At 39.8% G+C, this 17680-nt stretch overlaps 1 protein-coding gene across 1 annotated transcript in view; it reads left to right on the top strand.

Moving 5' to 3' along the window:
* The window catches only part of SSC4D (scavenger receptor cysteine rich family member with 4 domains), a 307544-nt gene that overhangs the window by 138187 nt on the left and 151677 nt on the right, over nt 1-17680 (top strand). Inside the window, exon 3 of the mRNA XM_078679653.1 lies at nt 2057-2092. Within this exon, the coding sequence (XP_078535779.1) occupies nt 2057-2092 (36 nt within the window). The remainder of the gene's footprint in view (nt 1-2056; nt 2093-17680) is intronic.

The raw sequence follows: 17680 nt of genomic DNA, 5'->3' as shown, positions 1-17680 counted from the left end.
CAATGAAGTTTTTTACATTAAAAGGTTTGATAATAAAGACTTGAAATGTTAGTACACTACGCCAGTAGTGTTCAGCATTCATCTTCCGAGAATATTGACTGCTATCTAGAGCTTCTTCCAGTTGTATGTATTAGTCCATATTAATCAAGGCAGCCGGTAACTTGAGAAATACGTCTGAAATTGCAGTGCAGGTGACTTATAGATATGTTCAGGTTTTCATTCATCTGAGGCTGTACCTTCCTTCTTAAATGATAGTGAATAACCATAGGAGTCTGGCTCCTGTTTCCTCCTGGTGATGCTGCCCAACTTCTGATTTCTCTATTTATTCTGTGTGAAACTAACTTTTTAGGGCAGTGCTTTAGAAACGTTTTAGAAATACAACCCAATTTTTAGAACTGTAAACTTTAGCAATCCAGCTAGCTTTAATGGACATGAGGCGGGCCACTTTTTTAAAGTAGCAACAGCAATTGTTTGTAAACATCACAATATTGACCTCCCCCTTTGATATCGGAGTGTGATCAAGATATTGATCAACCAATAAAAATGGCAGATGGTGATCTGCTCTGGAGTATTGAGCTGGAACACTCTTCAGAGTAAGGTGCTAGCCTGTGGCACCTGTATGCTAAAATCATATGGCTTCAGAAAAATCGTGGTGCTGATAGCTGTGATTTGAGCAAATTTGAGAAACCCCTTCAAGAGCCGAGTATTGGGAAAGGTCTCATATCCATTTTTGTGTTAAAACAAAGCCCAGTGGGGCATTTTTCACTCCATATGCATTTGAGATCTTTACATGAGCACAAGATTACATTACACAAATCAGATTAATTTTATTATAAACACAGGAGATTAAGTGATTTGCCCAGAATCAAAGGATATTGAGCCAATGCCAGGAATTGTACCTGGTTCCCTACATCCAAAGTTGCCAGCTCTGGCCCCTACCTAATTTCTCAATTTAGGTGTGAAAGATACAGAAGTGGGATGGTTGTGTAGGATCACATATAGTGAGCACATTCTCTGTTGAAGTGGCTTTGGGAAATTAAAAAACACAGCAGCAACAAATACTAAAAGGTTCCTCCGGAGTCTTGTTTGAGAATACTTGCATTGTTTGGTATCAAATTGGACTTAGGGACATTGTTCAGCACTTTTGCACTGGTGTAAAAACAGGCCTAATTACTTTAAACATTACTTCCACATAGACCAGGACTTTTGTGACCCACCAAAATCAGCTCCCAATCCTCCAGTGGGTTCGATCCATGGTTTGGGAAACACTGTTTTAAGAGATTTCTTTCTTACCGCCACTGGAGCGGCGTTCATTCCAGCGTAACTCTCCTTGGCCGCTCTCTCAACTTTCCACTGTTCAGTTGTTTCCTGCACTACCAGCCCTGAAAATACAGTGGCTAACGTATCCTACACTTTCATATAGTTAAACAATGCATAGGTGAGGCTTTTGGGCGTGCTTGAGTATTTTTGTGACGGTATTTCAACAATAAATTATTAAGCAAGGACTGAAATATGTAACAGAACAACATTATTCATGTGTTCAGTGTCAACTTTTGATTAAAAGAATATATTTTAGAAAAGAAAAATATAACATTTATATCATAATTTCAAGTATGTGTCTGTGTGTAAGTGTATTGCTATCTCAGTAGCGCACATTAAATATGTTCTCATACAATGATAAAAAAATGTACTGAATGACATGAGAGCTAGTTTTCATGGATGCTACATAGATGACCTGATATAGGTCGCCCATGCTTTGTAACACTGCTGTAGGCTGGCGGACACTCTAGGTAGAATTTGCAGTGTCACAACCTCACGATGTATAGTGGACTTTATTACCTGCATTCAATTCATGTTAGTTATAAAAAATGTGTAAAAAGAAATTAATGGAAGATTATGAGTTTCTTCTTCAGTTTTGGTGGGGACTTTGCTTTTATTGCATAGTGTTTGATAAGGGATCAGCATGTATGGTTAATTCACAACCAACAATATATTTTTTATGTCACAACAATCTTTGAAAATATGCAAAACTAAATATTTACTTTTACACTTACAGCCAACGCCTTTGACCCAAACTCATTACCAGTTCCAGGTAAGAATGTCACTCTATAATTCTGGATAGTGTAAACTCTCACGGGTACTTAATGTAAGATACCATTGTGACACTGAAAGTGGAAGTTGTTGTTACCTATTCACCTGACTTGGGTCTTGACCACTGTGACTAAAATTAAAGAAGTTGTTTACAAAATCACAGAATACTGAGTGGGCCCTATTCACAAAGAAAGTGGTACATCTAGTAGTAGTAGTAAAAGTATGCCAAGATATGAGTGCAGGTTTACTACTTTGCTACTGACCAACTTTCAGAGTAGGAGGCTTGGAAAGATGTGCGGAATGTGGAACTTTAGCCCTACTGTTGGGAATTTGTTGTAACAAGCCCCTCAGAGACCTATTTTTTAGCGCAATTCCACATAGCATAGAATTCTTGCCAAGCTGAAGAGAGTCTCCTGTGCAAATGCACAATATTTATCTTCACATGCAAATCGTTTCCCCCTAGTGAAAGCTCTAACCCTCCACCCCCAGCAAACCTTGGGGTGGCCCTTTCCCCAGCCCATTCTTGAATCCCTTGGGTGGTAAGTGGTCATATCGAAGTTTGAGAATGCCAACAACTACATATGCTTGTGAGCATTCTCTAACAAAAAAACAGACTTTGGTATTGGCCACTTCCTACTCACTGAGTGGATTTTATGATTGAGGGTTTCTTGCGACGGAGAAATTAATTGCAGTAAATTAATTTATGTCCAGCCGGAATCCCCCTGTTAATTTCTGGCAGACGCAAATAGAGTATTTTTGGTTGTAAATGTACATTTATCTACCAATTTATTTGAATGTGGTTGTGAATGTACAGTCTGATATAGAGCGAATCTAAACCTCCATAAGTGTTGAACTTTATAGAATTAAAAGGCTATCTTTCTCCTTACAGAGGTAGGTGAGAAGTAGGTCAGTATTGGTGATACTGAATTTTGAAAAACAATATCTGACAAACATGCATGCAGCTCCTTTTGACTGTGTATTGCGCTCTTGTGATTATTTTCTCCTACATTATGAAAAATGTAACTTATTAATTTGAAAAGGATGGATTGTTGTACTCTTTTATTGTATTAAACTCAGACATCTTCTTATAATGAAGATGATGGCGCACTCTCTAAATCCATGGCTTTGTGACTCTTTTAGCAGTGTAAGGCTCAGGGGGTTAATCCAGTGTAGCTGGTTTAGTGCAGTGGTTACCCCCTCTGAATGATGTTACTGTGTGGCATTGTCAGCTGAGCGCATACATTTACACCTAGTAATAGTTGGTTTTTGAGGTATCGTTCAATGGGTATTTATTTTGTAAGGGGATGCATTTTGGTCAATTTCTGTGATAAGTAAATAAAACGTTCATATTATCATTCACTAGATACACCATTATCTCATAACTAGTATGGAATTAGAGACCTGAAATTAAGTATAAAACAGATCAAACTGATTTGTAGGATCATTTGTGCCATCACAGATACAACTCTCTTAGGTGTAGAAGTGCTATGTACACTGCACGGGAAGCCTAGTTCACATTAACGATCAACCACAGATATATTGAAAATCTTAATTACACACATTGTTCAATATAATACGTTTCCCCCCAGGATAAGTTATATTAAGGTGAAAATTTCAGTGACAATGTAACGTTTTAAACTGACATTTATCAGTTATAGTTCTCTCTGGTGACTATCACTCTTGCCCTAAAGTAATTAGAACTCACGCCCTCACCATGCAGAGTCTTGTCATCAATGATGTAATTTTAAATGTTGCAGTACTTTTATCAATGATGTTATGTAACAGGTCATGAGTTATGTTATGGTATGTTATGTTAATCAGAACTTATAGAGCGCATATTCACCAACAGGTTTCTTGAGTTACATGAGTGATGTAATATGTGGGCAAAATCGCTGTGCCTTACAGCACTAAGTCCCTGAGTCCTGTAATTGCTGTCTGCAACATTTCGCCTCTTGTTGCAGGCAATCAGTTGCAGCGCTCGCTCCTGTGGGAGTTGGTAGGCCCAAGGGAAAAAAAAGCCCCTGGACCAATCAGAATATTCTATTTTTTAAATTGTGTTTGAGGGACTCATTTAAGAGTCCCTCAAACCCAACCGCCCAGGTATACATATATATTCGCACCTTAATATTTAAAAAACTACTGAGCAGATTTACACCAGATTACAGAAAGTGCGATTTCTAGACCAAGCACTAGCATCCCGTCAAAAATTGTGTTATTCGGTTCAGTAGTTTTTGCGGTAGTGATTCTTTAAAAAGTCTATGGTAAATGGGTATTTTGTGTTTTGGGACCATGCCTTTTTCTCAGCCTTCGCTTGCCGGATCATTCCAAAACTTTCCATGAAGAAACAACAAAAAAAAGATAATCTTTTTGGAAAATTACATGAATATTTTTCAAACTGCGCCATAGTTTTTATAAAAACAAAAAAAGCATTTCATATGGAAACGCTGACCAAACTACCACTGGCGACCTCCACTGGGTAATATATGCATATACTTTCAGTGAAAAAAAAGAAAAAGTAAAGTGACGTAATAGCTAGGTGAAAATTTCAGTGCCAACTTAACGGGGCCAAACATATTTATATTAGAGGAGGGGGCACATGGTGCCCCTCCCTGAGCCCAAATGGGCCCAAGAACCCACCCCTGGTCCATAAAAAAATTACAGGGGAGTGGATGCATGGCCTATCCTCCCTGAGCCTTAAAAAGCCCCGGTGACTCTATCTCCCGGGCCTGAAACACTTCTTTAAGGGGAGAGGGTGCTTGGCACCCCTTCTCGAGCCTGCCTGGGACTCATGGACCCCATCCAAGGATCCAAAGTCTAATTACTAGGGTAGGGGTGATGTGGCCCCCCTACACGAGCCTTATGAGGCTCCCAGGGATCCCATCCCCCAGGGCCAAACATATTTACATAAGGGGAGGGGGTATGTAGCCTCCCATCCCGAGCCCAAGTGGTCCCTGGGGACAACAACTCCTCAGGGCCAAACACAATTTCTAGGGAGGGACGCCTGTGCCCCCCCTGAGCATTTAGAGGCCCCAGGGACTCCATCTTCCAGGGTCAAACATTTATAGTAGTAGAGGGGTCATGTGACCCCACTCTCTGGGTTCCAAACGAATTCGGTTGTAAATAACACATATGTCAATAAATTTAAAAGAAATTGGTCACTACGTCAGCGTTTCAGTATCTGTAGCAACAAGTCAGCGAGACCATCTTCAGGACTGCTAATATTTCAAGAGGATGTAAAAAGATCCCTCTTAATTTTTCTAAAAATAACCAGTAGAATTGTAATGAAAGGGCTCTCATATCGAAGACCAGTATGGAATAACGACAAATCGTGAAGTCTGAGGTAAATATTGAGTTAACCCCACATGGACAAATTTGTATTAGTAATTTAATGGGCACACATTTCTTTTAGCATTCGACAAGTCCATGAGTGATTTCCATTATTTAGATAAATATCCTACGATGGCTGGCAGTAAAAATTGAGACACAATTTAATTTTGACTGCCAAAAATCGTAGACTGACTTGTTGCTACAGAGACCGAAACGTCGACGTAGTGTCCAATTTCCTTTGAATGTATTGACATATGTGTTATTTGCAACTGAATTCTTTTGAGTCAAGTTTCAAAATGTGTATAGGGTTTGGACGTTTAAACACACTGTCTTGTGGTTTCGTAAAATAAGGAAAGTGAATGTGTAACCATGATTAATGTGTGTTTTTCTTAGACTGATCCTATGTGAACCCCTTTGTATACATTTTTTATATTAAAACATACTTTTTGAAATATAAAATATTGAATATTAACACCTGCCATTGAATTCGTTTTTCTTGAATAATAATGCTTTTTCGCAAATTGATTCTTCTAAATAATTATGAAGTATTTTATTGATGTCATAACTTGGCATATTGAATCTTTTTAAAGTATCAAATATTTTTATAAACAAATCCTTTGGGGGTACTTAACATTGATAACTTCCTTGTCTTTCATTCAGTTGCACTACTGAATATCGAGGCTAAGAATATCAAGATACAAGAATATCATGGACAAAATATCGAAAGCTAAGTGCATATTGAGGAAGTATAGCTTTACTATTCCTAACTTCACATCTACGTACCTAGTAGATGCATATATTGTCACAGTAAATATGTGTGGAGTTAGGTATAGAAAATCAATACTTCCTCTATATGCACTTAGCTTTCGATATTTTGGATTATGTATTTTGTGCTTAATATTTGTATGCCACGATATTCTAGCTTTGGTATTTATTCTTCCCAGTTGAAATCATATGTTCCAGAACCTTATTATTGGCTTCTGTCTGTACTCCAACTAATCATAATTCACTAGAAAGATTATCCATCCAGTGAATGCTCTTAGGAAGATGCTTGTTCTGGTTATGCTCCTGTTGCGGGGCAGGCTGGGCTATAGGAACTGACGCAGATGCTACAGAGGGATGCTTAAGAGAAGGTTTTATTTTGATGAGTACACGTTTCTGTCTTTGCTGCCTGCTGGTCAGTCTTTCACGAGCAAACTTTGCAGGGTCCGTCGTGGGGTGCGGATGGGGCTCCTGGCCCTGAAAGGCTTCCTGGGACGTCCTTCTTCTTCTCGGGGTTAGCGTCCTAGGACCTCCGGTGTTTGGTGCCCCAAAGAGAGAAATGAAACCAAGAATTAGGACAACCGTCCTCTAATGCACACCTCAGGGGCCAGAGGTGAGGGAAACCAAGTGTTCAAGTGCTCCGGGAAACTAGTGAGGACAAATGCGGTCTGGTGCTCGTGCAGCGATATTCACACTAGTACATGCAGCGGGAAATTGCAGCGTATAAAGATATGCTCACTAGCACTAGATATCGGGATACGGGAAATTACAGTGGGGGTTGCCTTCTCCCCACCCAGCCCGCTACTTTCCCGTACCTGCTCAAGCCACGCTCCTCCCGTGGAAACGTGGCAGGGCGGCTCGTGGATACGTTGGCCTCTTGGCTTGTCGCGGACGCTCTTCCCGACTTCACTCCCGATCACGCCTTCTTCCTCCGGTCTCGCTCCTCTCTCCGTCCTCTCACCTTCCACCTCCAGGGAAACGCCGTCCGCCGTCTTCCAGGTTCCGTCTTCCTTTGAGTCGTCCTGCACGATGACGTCCCAGGGAGGGGGCGGGGCCTGCTTAAAGGTGCCGTACTGTTTTGCCGCTTCTTCTTCGTGACCGCAAGGGAACTGCTGACTCCACTCGTCCACGAGTGATGGAGGCTGCTGTATAGAGGGCACAGAGGTGGGTGAGAAGGGGACGGGAGACCACCAGTCCTGCAGACCTTCCGATGACTCGCCTGTCCAGCCCGCCCCGTCACAGCTCCCTTGCTGGCTTGTTGTTTTTTCCAGCACCCTACTACACCAGGAGCTTCAGAAGCGTGGCATCCTATTACATCTGCCTCAGCAGTTTGGTGGCAATTATTTAGAAGAAGATGTTGTGCTTAGATATGGAGGAGTCAATCCCTAACCTCACTGTATCGGAATCAATAATACCGGGAGCATTCCAAATACAGCAGTCTCAAGAGTATGACATCACTTGTCCAGATATTAATATCAAAGATCTAATATCGCACATGGGATCCCAAAAGGAGCCAGAGAACATTCAGAATAGCACTCCACAAAAAACATCTAATCAAGAGGGATCCCTCGAAAAATCACCAGATCTTTCTCTTTTTAAAACCACAGGTCTCTCTAATAACTATACCCCAGTATCCAAATCTCTGTTCACTTTGCAAAGCATCCTGGAATCAGTGCTTATTCAATTAGGGAATATATTGGAAAATTCCAATCAAATGCTTGATACCCAACTAGGAATGCTAAAATATCTAGTAGAAAAAACAGGAAGAAAGAGCTATTAAAATCAACATCAATAGCAGGAGATTGTGGTAAAGGCAAAGTGGAAAATCCCTCCAAGCCAAAAGCTGATATTATAAAAGCTCTTTCTCCATTGAAACTGCAACTCAAACGGGAAGGAAACTGCATAAGGAGTTTATGAACAAACAGGATCACAACCAGATATATTCACTCAGAAAACTTTTTTTTTTTTTTTACCAGGAAAAGCAATGTAAATGTAAATTGATACTTGTATAGCGCACTACTCACCCGCAAGGGTCTCAAGGCGCCTGTACGAATACCGCTGTGGAACCCATCCTGGCTTTCCCTGTGAGGTGTCCACTCCTGGGCACTCCCAAGGTGGAGGCCAGGCATCCTTAGCGTTGTGGGGGCCGTTGTGGAGATTAAGCAAGCTATTGCCCAGAGTTGCAGAGTGGGACCCATGATTGGAATAGGCACCGAGGCGAGAATTATCAGGTCCGTGGAATTTTTTTTTTTTTGAGCTCAAGACCCGCCGAGGCGGGGAATTGAACCCTTGTCCCGGGCCAGACCTCTGCATCAGGGTCTGCCGCTCTAACCATTGAGCCACACTTCTCCACGCAAGCAAGAGTCATTTCACAAAAAATATAGATGGGAGTAACATAACATAAATAAACTATACAACAGGTGATACAGGTCGGGCAATTAAATAAGCAAAAGAAGAAGCATTGATTTAGACAGAATCAGGCTTAGGCACAACAATAAACAGTCAGGACATAAAAAAATGAATACAAAAATATTTGAATCAACCAATACCACTGGGGATAATGCCAGCTTTCCAGTTAGTAATTGGGCGCCAGAGTGCTTCCCCGCGCCCTAGATTTGACTCCTCTTGTTTCAAAAATAGCAATTTCGTATCTATAAACCGCTAGGAAACGCGCCAGCCACATCTGAAAACTTGGCGGGTCAGCTTCTTTCCAGCGAGCGGACAAAATTAGCCTTAGTACTGCTGTGCCTATAAAGAATAATCTTTCTTCGGATTTAGTTAACTTTAAGGAATAATCATGACCTAGTAAAAACAAAGTTTCTGATTCTGGTATTTTATGGCTAAATACCTCTTCCCAAAAGGATAATATCATGTATTTGATCAGCATCAAATCAGGACAATTATAAAACATATGAATAAGGGTTGCCGGCCCTTGGGTACATCTAGGACATAAATCGTTCTCACGTTTACCCCACGAAAACAATTTAGCAGGTGTAAAATAAAGATAAAATAAAGTTTTATAAAGTTGCGCTTTAAGATTGCTAGCCATAAGTAACTTCTGGCTCATCTCTAACACTCTATCAATGTCTACATTAGGATTGTTTAATTTTGTTACCCATTTATTTTCAATTTTATCAAGATCATCATGTTTCTTACTCAAGAGAATATTATACAAGGTTCCTATCCTGGTGTTTATTCTAGGTATAGCGTCCATAATTTCAATTTTAGAAAGACAGATTAGGGACTCTTTGGCCTTTAATTTAGCAAATATTTGCGCAAATTTAAAAAAATCTCCATTTGGTAAATTATATTTTACTTTCAAATCAAAAAAGGTAGTATCAAAGTCATTTAATAAAAACTCACCAATTGTTCTGATTCCCAAATTATCCCATTTCCTTACGACAGGAACGAGATCCTGGCCTTGAATGGCATTAGAACGCCAGAGCGGCGTATATCGGTTAATCTTCCCAATATGCATATATTTGGCCACTTTATTCCAAATTCTCCATGCACTAGCTATAATTTCTCCCTTAAAATCCTTATAATTCCTTGCCTCGGTCTTCCGTAAGAGTAAGCCCTTAGCCTCTTGAACTAAAAGGAGCTCATATATTGAGGGTATTTCTCCAAAGCCTTCTGGGCTCTCTAGACTAGAACCACTAATCATGGGAGTAAGCTATTTTAGAAATGACGCCCAGTGATAGAGAGTTATGTTAGGTATTGTAAGACCGCCTCTATCAAAAGGGAGTGATAATAATGTAAGTGATCTCCGAATCTTCCCATTTTGCCACATAAATTTTGATATAAGTGAATTAATCAACACTAACGTTTTCTGATCAATGGCTAGTGGAATTGCCCGAAATAAATAGAGGCATCTGGGTAGCGTGTTCATTTTTAAATAATTGGCTCTTCCTATAATGGAGAGATGGAGGCTATTAACTCTTTCAAAATCGTTTTTGATCTTGACCACTAATGGATCAAAATTAACTTTTGCTAATAACTTAGTATTTGCACAAAGAACAACTCCCAAATACGTGGCCTTTTCAGCTCTTCGTTGATCTGGACAGATGATATTATCAGTACACAGAATAACCGTTTTTCCTTTATTGAGAGAATATCCCGCGCAGCGCCCGAATTCCGTAGTCACTCTCTCTATTTCACAAATAGCCTCGATCGGGTCAGATGTAGTAACCGCGATGTCATCGGCGTAGGCCAATACTTTGGTTTCAAAGTAGCAACTAATAATGGGCTTAATAATGTTACTTTCTAATAATTTCAAAATAAGAGGGTTAATATATAAAGCAAAAAGCAGGGGTGAGCGCGGACACCCTTGCCTGGTGCCCCTGGCAATGTTGATATGTCCAGATATTGACCCTACTGCTAGAATTTTTGCTTTGGGGCGGAGATACATTGATTTAATAGATTTAATGAATTTAGGGCCGAAATTATTATGTTTCAAAACTTCCCAAAGAAAGTCCCATGAGACGCGGTCAAAGGCTTTCTCAGCGTTGAGTAGGATCATCGACATTTGTCCCCCCGTGGCAACCATGGCATCAAATAAGGCGATTACCCGACGGGTGTGTTCTGTAGTTCCTTTACCAGGAATAAAACCATGTTGCCACGGGGAGACAAGATGTTCAACGACCCCACTGAGTCTGAGCGCCAATACCTTCGCATACAATTTGGAGTCCAAATTAATCAGGGATATAGGACGATAAGAGGTTAGCTGTTCGGGGGATTTTCCCTTCTTTGGAAAAACGATTATGTTAGCCTCATCCCAAGAGGCTGGCGGGACACCATTACATTGAATCCCAAGAAACAAATCATATAGGATAGGACATAGTTGGTGGCTAAGAATCTTAAACAAATCAATCGGTAATTTGTCAGGGCCTGCTGCTTTACCAGATGACAATAATGATAAAGCAGCACCCACCTCTACTGGTGTGATTTCTTTTTCAAGTTCTTCCTTGGTGACATCATCTAGTACCTTCATAGCCTCAGAATTAGTAAGAAAATTATCCAAATGATCTACTATATCCTTTTCGGTAGCTGGAGCTTCCTCCGAATAGAGGTTCTGATAATACCTTTGAAATTGGTAGTTGATATCAGTCGCGTGGGAAAAAGTCTGCCCATTATCTACTATAGAGGAGATGTTATTCCTAACATTTTTCTGACGTGTACAGAGTGCCAGCTGTCTACCCACTTTCTCCCCACTTTCCTAAACTTGTTTCCTGTGTGCTTGATATGTTTGGGCAGCTTTCTGACTAAGTTTAGTGTTTAGTTCGGATTTCAGCACTGCTACCTGCATCATCAAGTGCCTGGCTTCTTGTTTTTGTATAATTTTGGCAGTATGTTGTTCCTCAGCTTTAGCTAAGGCTGCAATTTTCAATTCATATTCTTTTTTCAAGATTTTTCCGGCTTTATTTTGGAAGCTAATGGTTTACCCCCTTAGAGCAGGGGAAACCATTAGATTCCAAAATAAAGTAAACTTTTCAAGGAGCAAAACAAATCAGAGACTCACCAGCAGGAAATACCATATTATCCAATTTTTACAAAAACAAAAATTTAACCACAACTGAATTTGAGCAGTCCGGTAATTCAACATTCTAAAGCAACGGCTGATATTGAGCTTCCAAATGATGCTGCATATGGCCTAGAAATTTCAAATCGCAAAAGAAAACAAAAGAAGACAAAATCGAAAATGAGAAAGGCACTAAGAAGGATTGAGAAAAAGAAAGCCCGTAAAACAAGGTTCCAGAATATTTCCTATACACCAATCCGATCACTAGATAAAGAGGAAATGGAAGAAATACCTCGTAAGCCGACTGTAAAAGAGCAGAATTCGCCAGTCAAAACAAAAAGAGGCAACTCTAACCAACTTTACAAACTTAATCCAAAAGCAACAAGTTTCTCATTAGTAGATCACAGTCCTATGACCCCGGCATTAAGAGATAGCCCAAAAAGAACTTTTACCATAGAGAAAAAGAACCCACAAATAGAGGAGATTTGGCCAACCCATCTGGAAATTACAGATCTATTTCCTTCAGGTAATGCTCCTCTTAACCGTGACTGAATTATCAGTCTGCTTCAAAAGATACAGCCGTTACACTCACTAGCGAGAAATGAAGTAAAACTAGTTATGTTCCCGGAAAAAAAAAAACAACAGCGATTGTAGAATTCTGGTCTCCAGTAATACCTGGAATTATATTAAAGGAGAGTGAGATATTCCACAAATATGGCTATGATTTGACTCCAGTATTAAATCGAGAAGTCCAAAAGATAGAAATAACAAAAGAATCTCTTAAAATTCAGCGACTGAATCAAAGCTCTAAAACTATGAACAACCCCCCAGACCTCTATACAGAAAATATATTTGTCTCCATAAAGAATGGTGAAAGAGGAATTTGGAGTAAAAATTCCCCTAAAAGGGAAATAACAACGAGGGATTACTCATGGGCCTGGATTTCGGAGACCCTGAACAGTAACAAACAACTTAAGGATAATACATCTTCTGTTTAACATAGGCTTGTCTATCTCATCTTGGAACATTGCCGGGAGAACTCAAGATAAGATGGCTGAAATAATAAAAAACTGTCCAGCGATAGTGGCCCTACAAGAAACCTGGTCTACATCAAATTTTGATCAAGAAAAATACTACGTATATGATATTCCTGGTTGATAGGGGTCATGCCAAAGGTGGGATAGCAATTTTACTTAAGTGGGCTCAAGAAAAAATTCCAACTAACACAAAGAATTTTCAATGTATCAAGATTAAGTTTGGGATAAACACACTAGAAATCCTAAAAGATCGACCTATTTGTAATGTTTATATCCCCCCTGGAGCAAAAATGGATGTACTTGCTACAGAAATCCTCGAGGATATCGAAAAAACAATAGAAGGACAAGGTTATCCATCGTTTTTCAATATGGGCGACTTCAATGGGAAAATCTCAAATGAGGTGCTTCAAAAATGGGCAAACTGGCACAAAGAAGAGGCTCTGGGAATCTCCATTCCACTATTTCCTAAAAAAAATAAAGCGGATAAAAGAGGGAAAATTCTAGTAGCTTCACTCTCATTATTAAGTGGAATAATACTAAATGGTAATGTAGAAGGAGATATTCCTGCATCAAATACAAGACAAGGGAACTGGACTACATGATTTGTAGTGCAGACCTGTTTGGAAGAGTTTTACAACTTAAAATTAATTTTGTTCTTGGCAGTGACCTTCCTATCCTGCAAGCAGACATAGAGTGGAAGATACAACTTTCCTCGTAAAGCCATATTATGTACATTCATAGCACAGTTTAGGTAAATCAGGCCCAAAGACGGATTCAATGGAATTCAGCAGCACTCAATAAAATTATTACCATAATCGATACAACACAATACTGCAAATAACTCATTCTATAAATCCGATAATAAATTTTGAAATGGCTATCAAAAAGTTATTACAAAAACTACAGGAAAAATTAAAGCAATGGAGTACAATAAAGAATCAATACGACAAACCAAAATTAGCTACTAATACAAAACAATTAAACAAACTGATAAGATCGCAGTTTCTAGAATACTCAGCATCCAAACAGCTAGGAATTAACAAACTGAAAAACCAACGTAGGAGAGAAAAGGCAAAAATCAAGAGAATAACCCAGGATAAAAACTGGGTAGATATGCAGATAGCTGCAAAAAAAAATAACCCACGCGCCTACTGGAACATAATTGCTAAAGAAACAGGCAAAAAAATGCATTACAAGCCATCCCGGTGCCTCCGACAGAATGGGACTTATACCTTGCCAATTTATATAAACTAAATACTAATCCAGAAATACCTAATAATTTGGCTAGAAACCCAGAAGTGAAATCTTTAAATATCATAGCACCAAGTCCCTTCTCAATGGAGATATATATAAAAAAGGCAAGAACGACGGGAGCAACGGGGCCTGACCAAATCCCGATTAAGGTCCTCCAATGCAATCCCAAAGCATGGTCCAAGATGTTATCTCCCCATTTTAACCATATCTTTACCACCAGGGAAATCCCCAAATCTTGGAAGGGGAGTATCGTAATACCCATACACAAAAAAGGTTCAAGGCTGTATCGGGGCAACTACAGGCAGATAGCCCTTCTAGATAGCTGTATCCGGGCAACTACAGGCAGATAGCCCTTCTAGATGCAATAGGAAAAATCTTCACAGCAGCAGTATTAGACCATCTTAAGGACTGGGCTTTTTCATCAGGTCTAATCCCCCTATATCAAGCTGGATTCAGACCAAAACACTCGGTCTTTGATAATATTGCCGTGCTACAAAACATCTTAGACAAATATTGCTGTGCTACAAACCATCTTAGACAAATATGTGGCAATAAAATCCCAGGTCGTCTATGCTGCTTTTATTGACTCTACCACCGCATTTGACAGTCGATAGAGAAACACTCTGGAGAAAACTCAGCAAAATGGGTATCCCGGATAAATTACTTCATATAAACACATCATTACATTCCTGGACTTGGTGTCAGGTTCAAATGGGGAGGGGAAAGGGTCTCACAAGCCCTATCCCGACTCCAAACGGCCTTAGGCAAGGATGTCTTCTTGCTCCTCTATTGTTTTCCCTTTATCTCAGCGACCTGTCTGAATGCTTTAAACAGATATGCAACTTTCCGCCTAAAATTGCCCTCCATAAAATTCATACCATGATGTATGCAGACGATGTAATCATTTTAGCTCTAACACCATTTCGTCTGCAAAGAAGCCTCCAAGCACTCCACAACTACACAGAGGAAAACTATTTAATACCGAATATCGCTAAAACAAAAATGGTACCGTTTTCAGGAAAGAAACAGAGTGCCAAATTCAACTGGACTTTAGGGGGAAAATCATTGGAAGTGGCAAATGAATGTACCTATTTAGGTCGAATCTTCACAAAGTCTCTACAAAACATGCCCCATACTCAGAATCTGATTCACAAATCTGACGTTCATGTGGGGGCACTTTCACGTTTATATGCTTCAACTGGTCAAAGACACTTTTCTTCTCTGCTTCAGGTATACAGCGCCAAGATTCCAGCAGTGCTGTCATATGCTCTCGAATACATCCCAATAAGCCAGTGGAACCATCTGGACCTAAAAGAAGGGAAGATCTTACGGAAGCTAACAAAGCTGTCTCAAGCTGTACCGGTACAAGCTCTCCACTTCGAGTTCTCATTAACCAGTTCCTATGCCAGAGGAATTACGAATATCATTAGATGGGCATATAATCTCCTCCATGCGGAAGAAGGAACGCTTCGATCTCTTCTTAAAACAGAAACATTTGAAAGAGAATCTTCGAATTTTGTATTTTCAAGGAATATTTTAACTGCTTTTAAGTTATCTAATGACAATATTAATTTGTTACAATCGTGGACACCTGCTCAGCTGAAGCTCTTTTTAAAACATTTTACCCCGAGACTCAGCTTTGATCTAGATTCTCAATACTGCATTAAATTGTCTGTATATAAGAAATTCACAGAAACTATAGTTTTTAAGAAAACACAACAGCATATTAACTTTAATTTAAAGCACGGGGTCAGGAGATCAATTGTGCTGTTTCGATTTGGGATACTTCCTTTAAAATCTTATACGTATAGGTGGCTACCAAAAGAAAAATCAAGTACTATCTGTAATTTGTGTAATGGTGGGGAGCAGGACTTGGAACATTTGTTGTTCATTTGCCCAAATGCGAAAGTGGTAAAGGCAAGGAAGAGATTTTTACAACCAATCTATACAAAATGTAGAATTAACTCGGTAAAGGAATTGATCATACTATGTAAAGCTCCTCCAAATGAGTTTGTCTGCTACAATCTATACACATTTTTAAAACCTATTTTAACTTTGTATTAGAATGAAAAACCTTCCTTTTTAACAAAATTGTTTAACAATGTTATGTTATGTACTGAATATTTGTGGTTCTCAGTGGAGAACTAAATCAAATAAAATTAACTTGACTAACTTGAACTTGTGCTTATTGTAGAGTCAGGCATCACATCTCTGAACTTCATGCTTGGCTTGAGGCTAGAATCGTCACAGCCAGGACCACACCAATATTTCTGTGGTTGCAGTCATCTCAAGGGATGCTGTGCGTCTTGAGTAGAGCATTAGCAGGAAATGGTGGTAGCTGAGGCATATATTGGAAGAAATATGTCCAACTATGGTTTATTCGTCTTGTGATTAGTTGACGCCCTGCATTGGGCAAGTCTTATGAAATGTAATTTCAAAATGGTGGTCTGTCCAGACATTTCTGCCTGTGGTGCTCAGTTGAAGCTGAAGTTGAGTTTTATTCTGTGATGTTAGCTACTATTAGAATTAGTATATAAACAAGACATTATCAAGTTATTATTTTATTGTTACATCCCTTCTACTCTTGCTGCTACTTTTGTCACCGATTTTGCTCCTTTCGGCCCAGTTTCCTTTTGGATTTTCTTCTGGAAGTCCTTGCTAGGCTTGTTACTCTTTTATATTGGCTGGTAAAGTTGGATGCCATGCTTATTGCCTTCTGCCTAAATCCTCATCTTAATTCAAGTGATACAAGATTGCCAAGGAGGTTGCTTGCTCTTTGTGGCCTTTTCCTCCTAACTGGAACCCTCTTAAGAAGACATGTGACACCTTTCACTTGTACTGTTATGTGCAGGGTACTCTTATTAGCACTGTTGTTAGTCGAAGTAGTCACCCTTTCCTTGGCCAATCGCGAAGAAATCTTGACATAACTTCACAGTTTTCACTCCTTAACACAGACGATTTAAGGCATTGGTAAAGTTGCCAATTGCCTAGAGCCCCCACCTTTCAAGACCCCCCTGGTCAAATGATTGTGGCAGTCTGAAACCCTTAATAATGTTATCCATAAAAACTGGTTTCTTTGATCTGGCCATGCACCTTGCTTAATTTCACCTCTTCCAAATCCCCCTTTTTTCTTTACCTATATATTGACCTATCTTTATATTCTTATCCCTCTCTCTGGTTCAACTCTCTGTACCTCTCCTGTGTTTACTTTCCCTCTCTTTCTGAATTAACCTCCCTCTTCCACTGTCTCACATCCTCACCTCTCTCTACTACTCTAAGTGCCTGCATCTACATCTGTGCCTCACCATCCCCTCTACCCCAACTCTCTCTATACAACACAATGTTCTCTTTCCAGCTCTCCTCCCTGTCTCTCTCCTCCATCAATTTTACCTGTCCAACCTCTCCTCTCTCTTTACCTCATCTCTCCCCATTCGTCAATACCTCACCTCTCTCTGCCCTGTATACCTCAGCCCTTTCCACCTCTTATCTCTTTCTACCACGTTGTACTCAATATCTTACATCTTTCACTCTCTCATTTTTCACCCCACCATTATCTCTTTCTCTCTACCTAATCTGTGATCTTACCTTAGCATCCTTTCGCTACCTCAAGTCAAACCTCCTTGTCCCTCTCTCTACCTTGTTTCTCATTACCTTGCTCCTATCTGCTATCTCTTTTTCTCTGTGTCTGCCA

Source organism: Lissotriton helveticus, chromosome 3_1 (assembly GCF_964261635.1).
Source record: "Lissotriton helveticus chromosome 3_1, aLisHel1.1, whole genome shotgun sequence".
Classification (NCBI taxonomy): Eukaryota; Metazoa; Chordata; class Amphibia; order Caudata; family Salamandridae; genus Lissotriton; species Lissotriton helveticus.
Note: the sequence above shows the minus strand (reverse complement) of the source record. Positions and strands in the feature narration are given on the sequence as shown.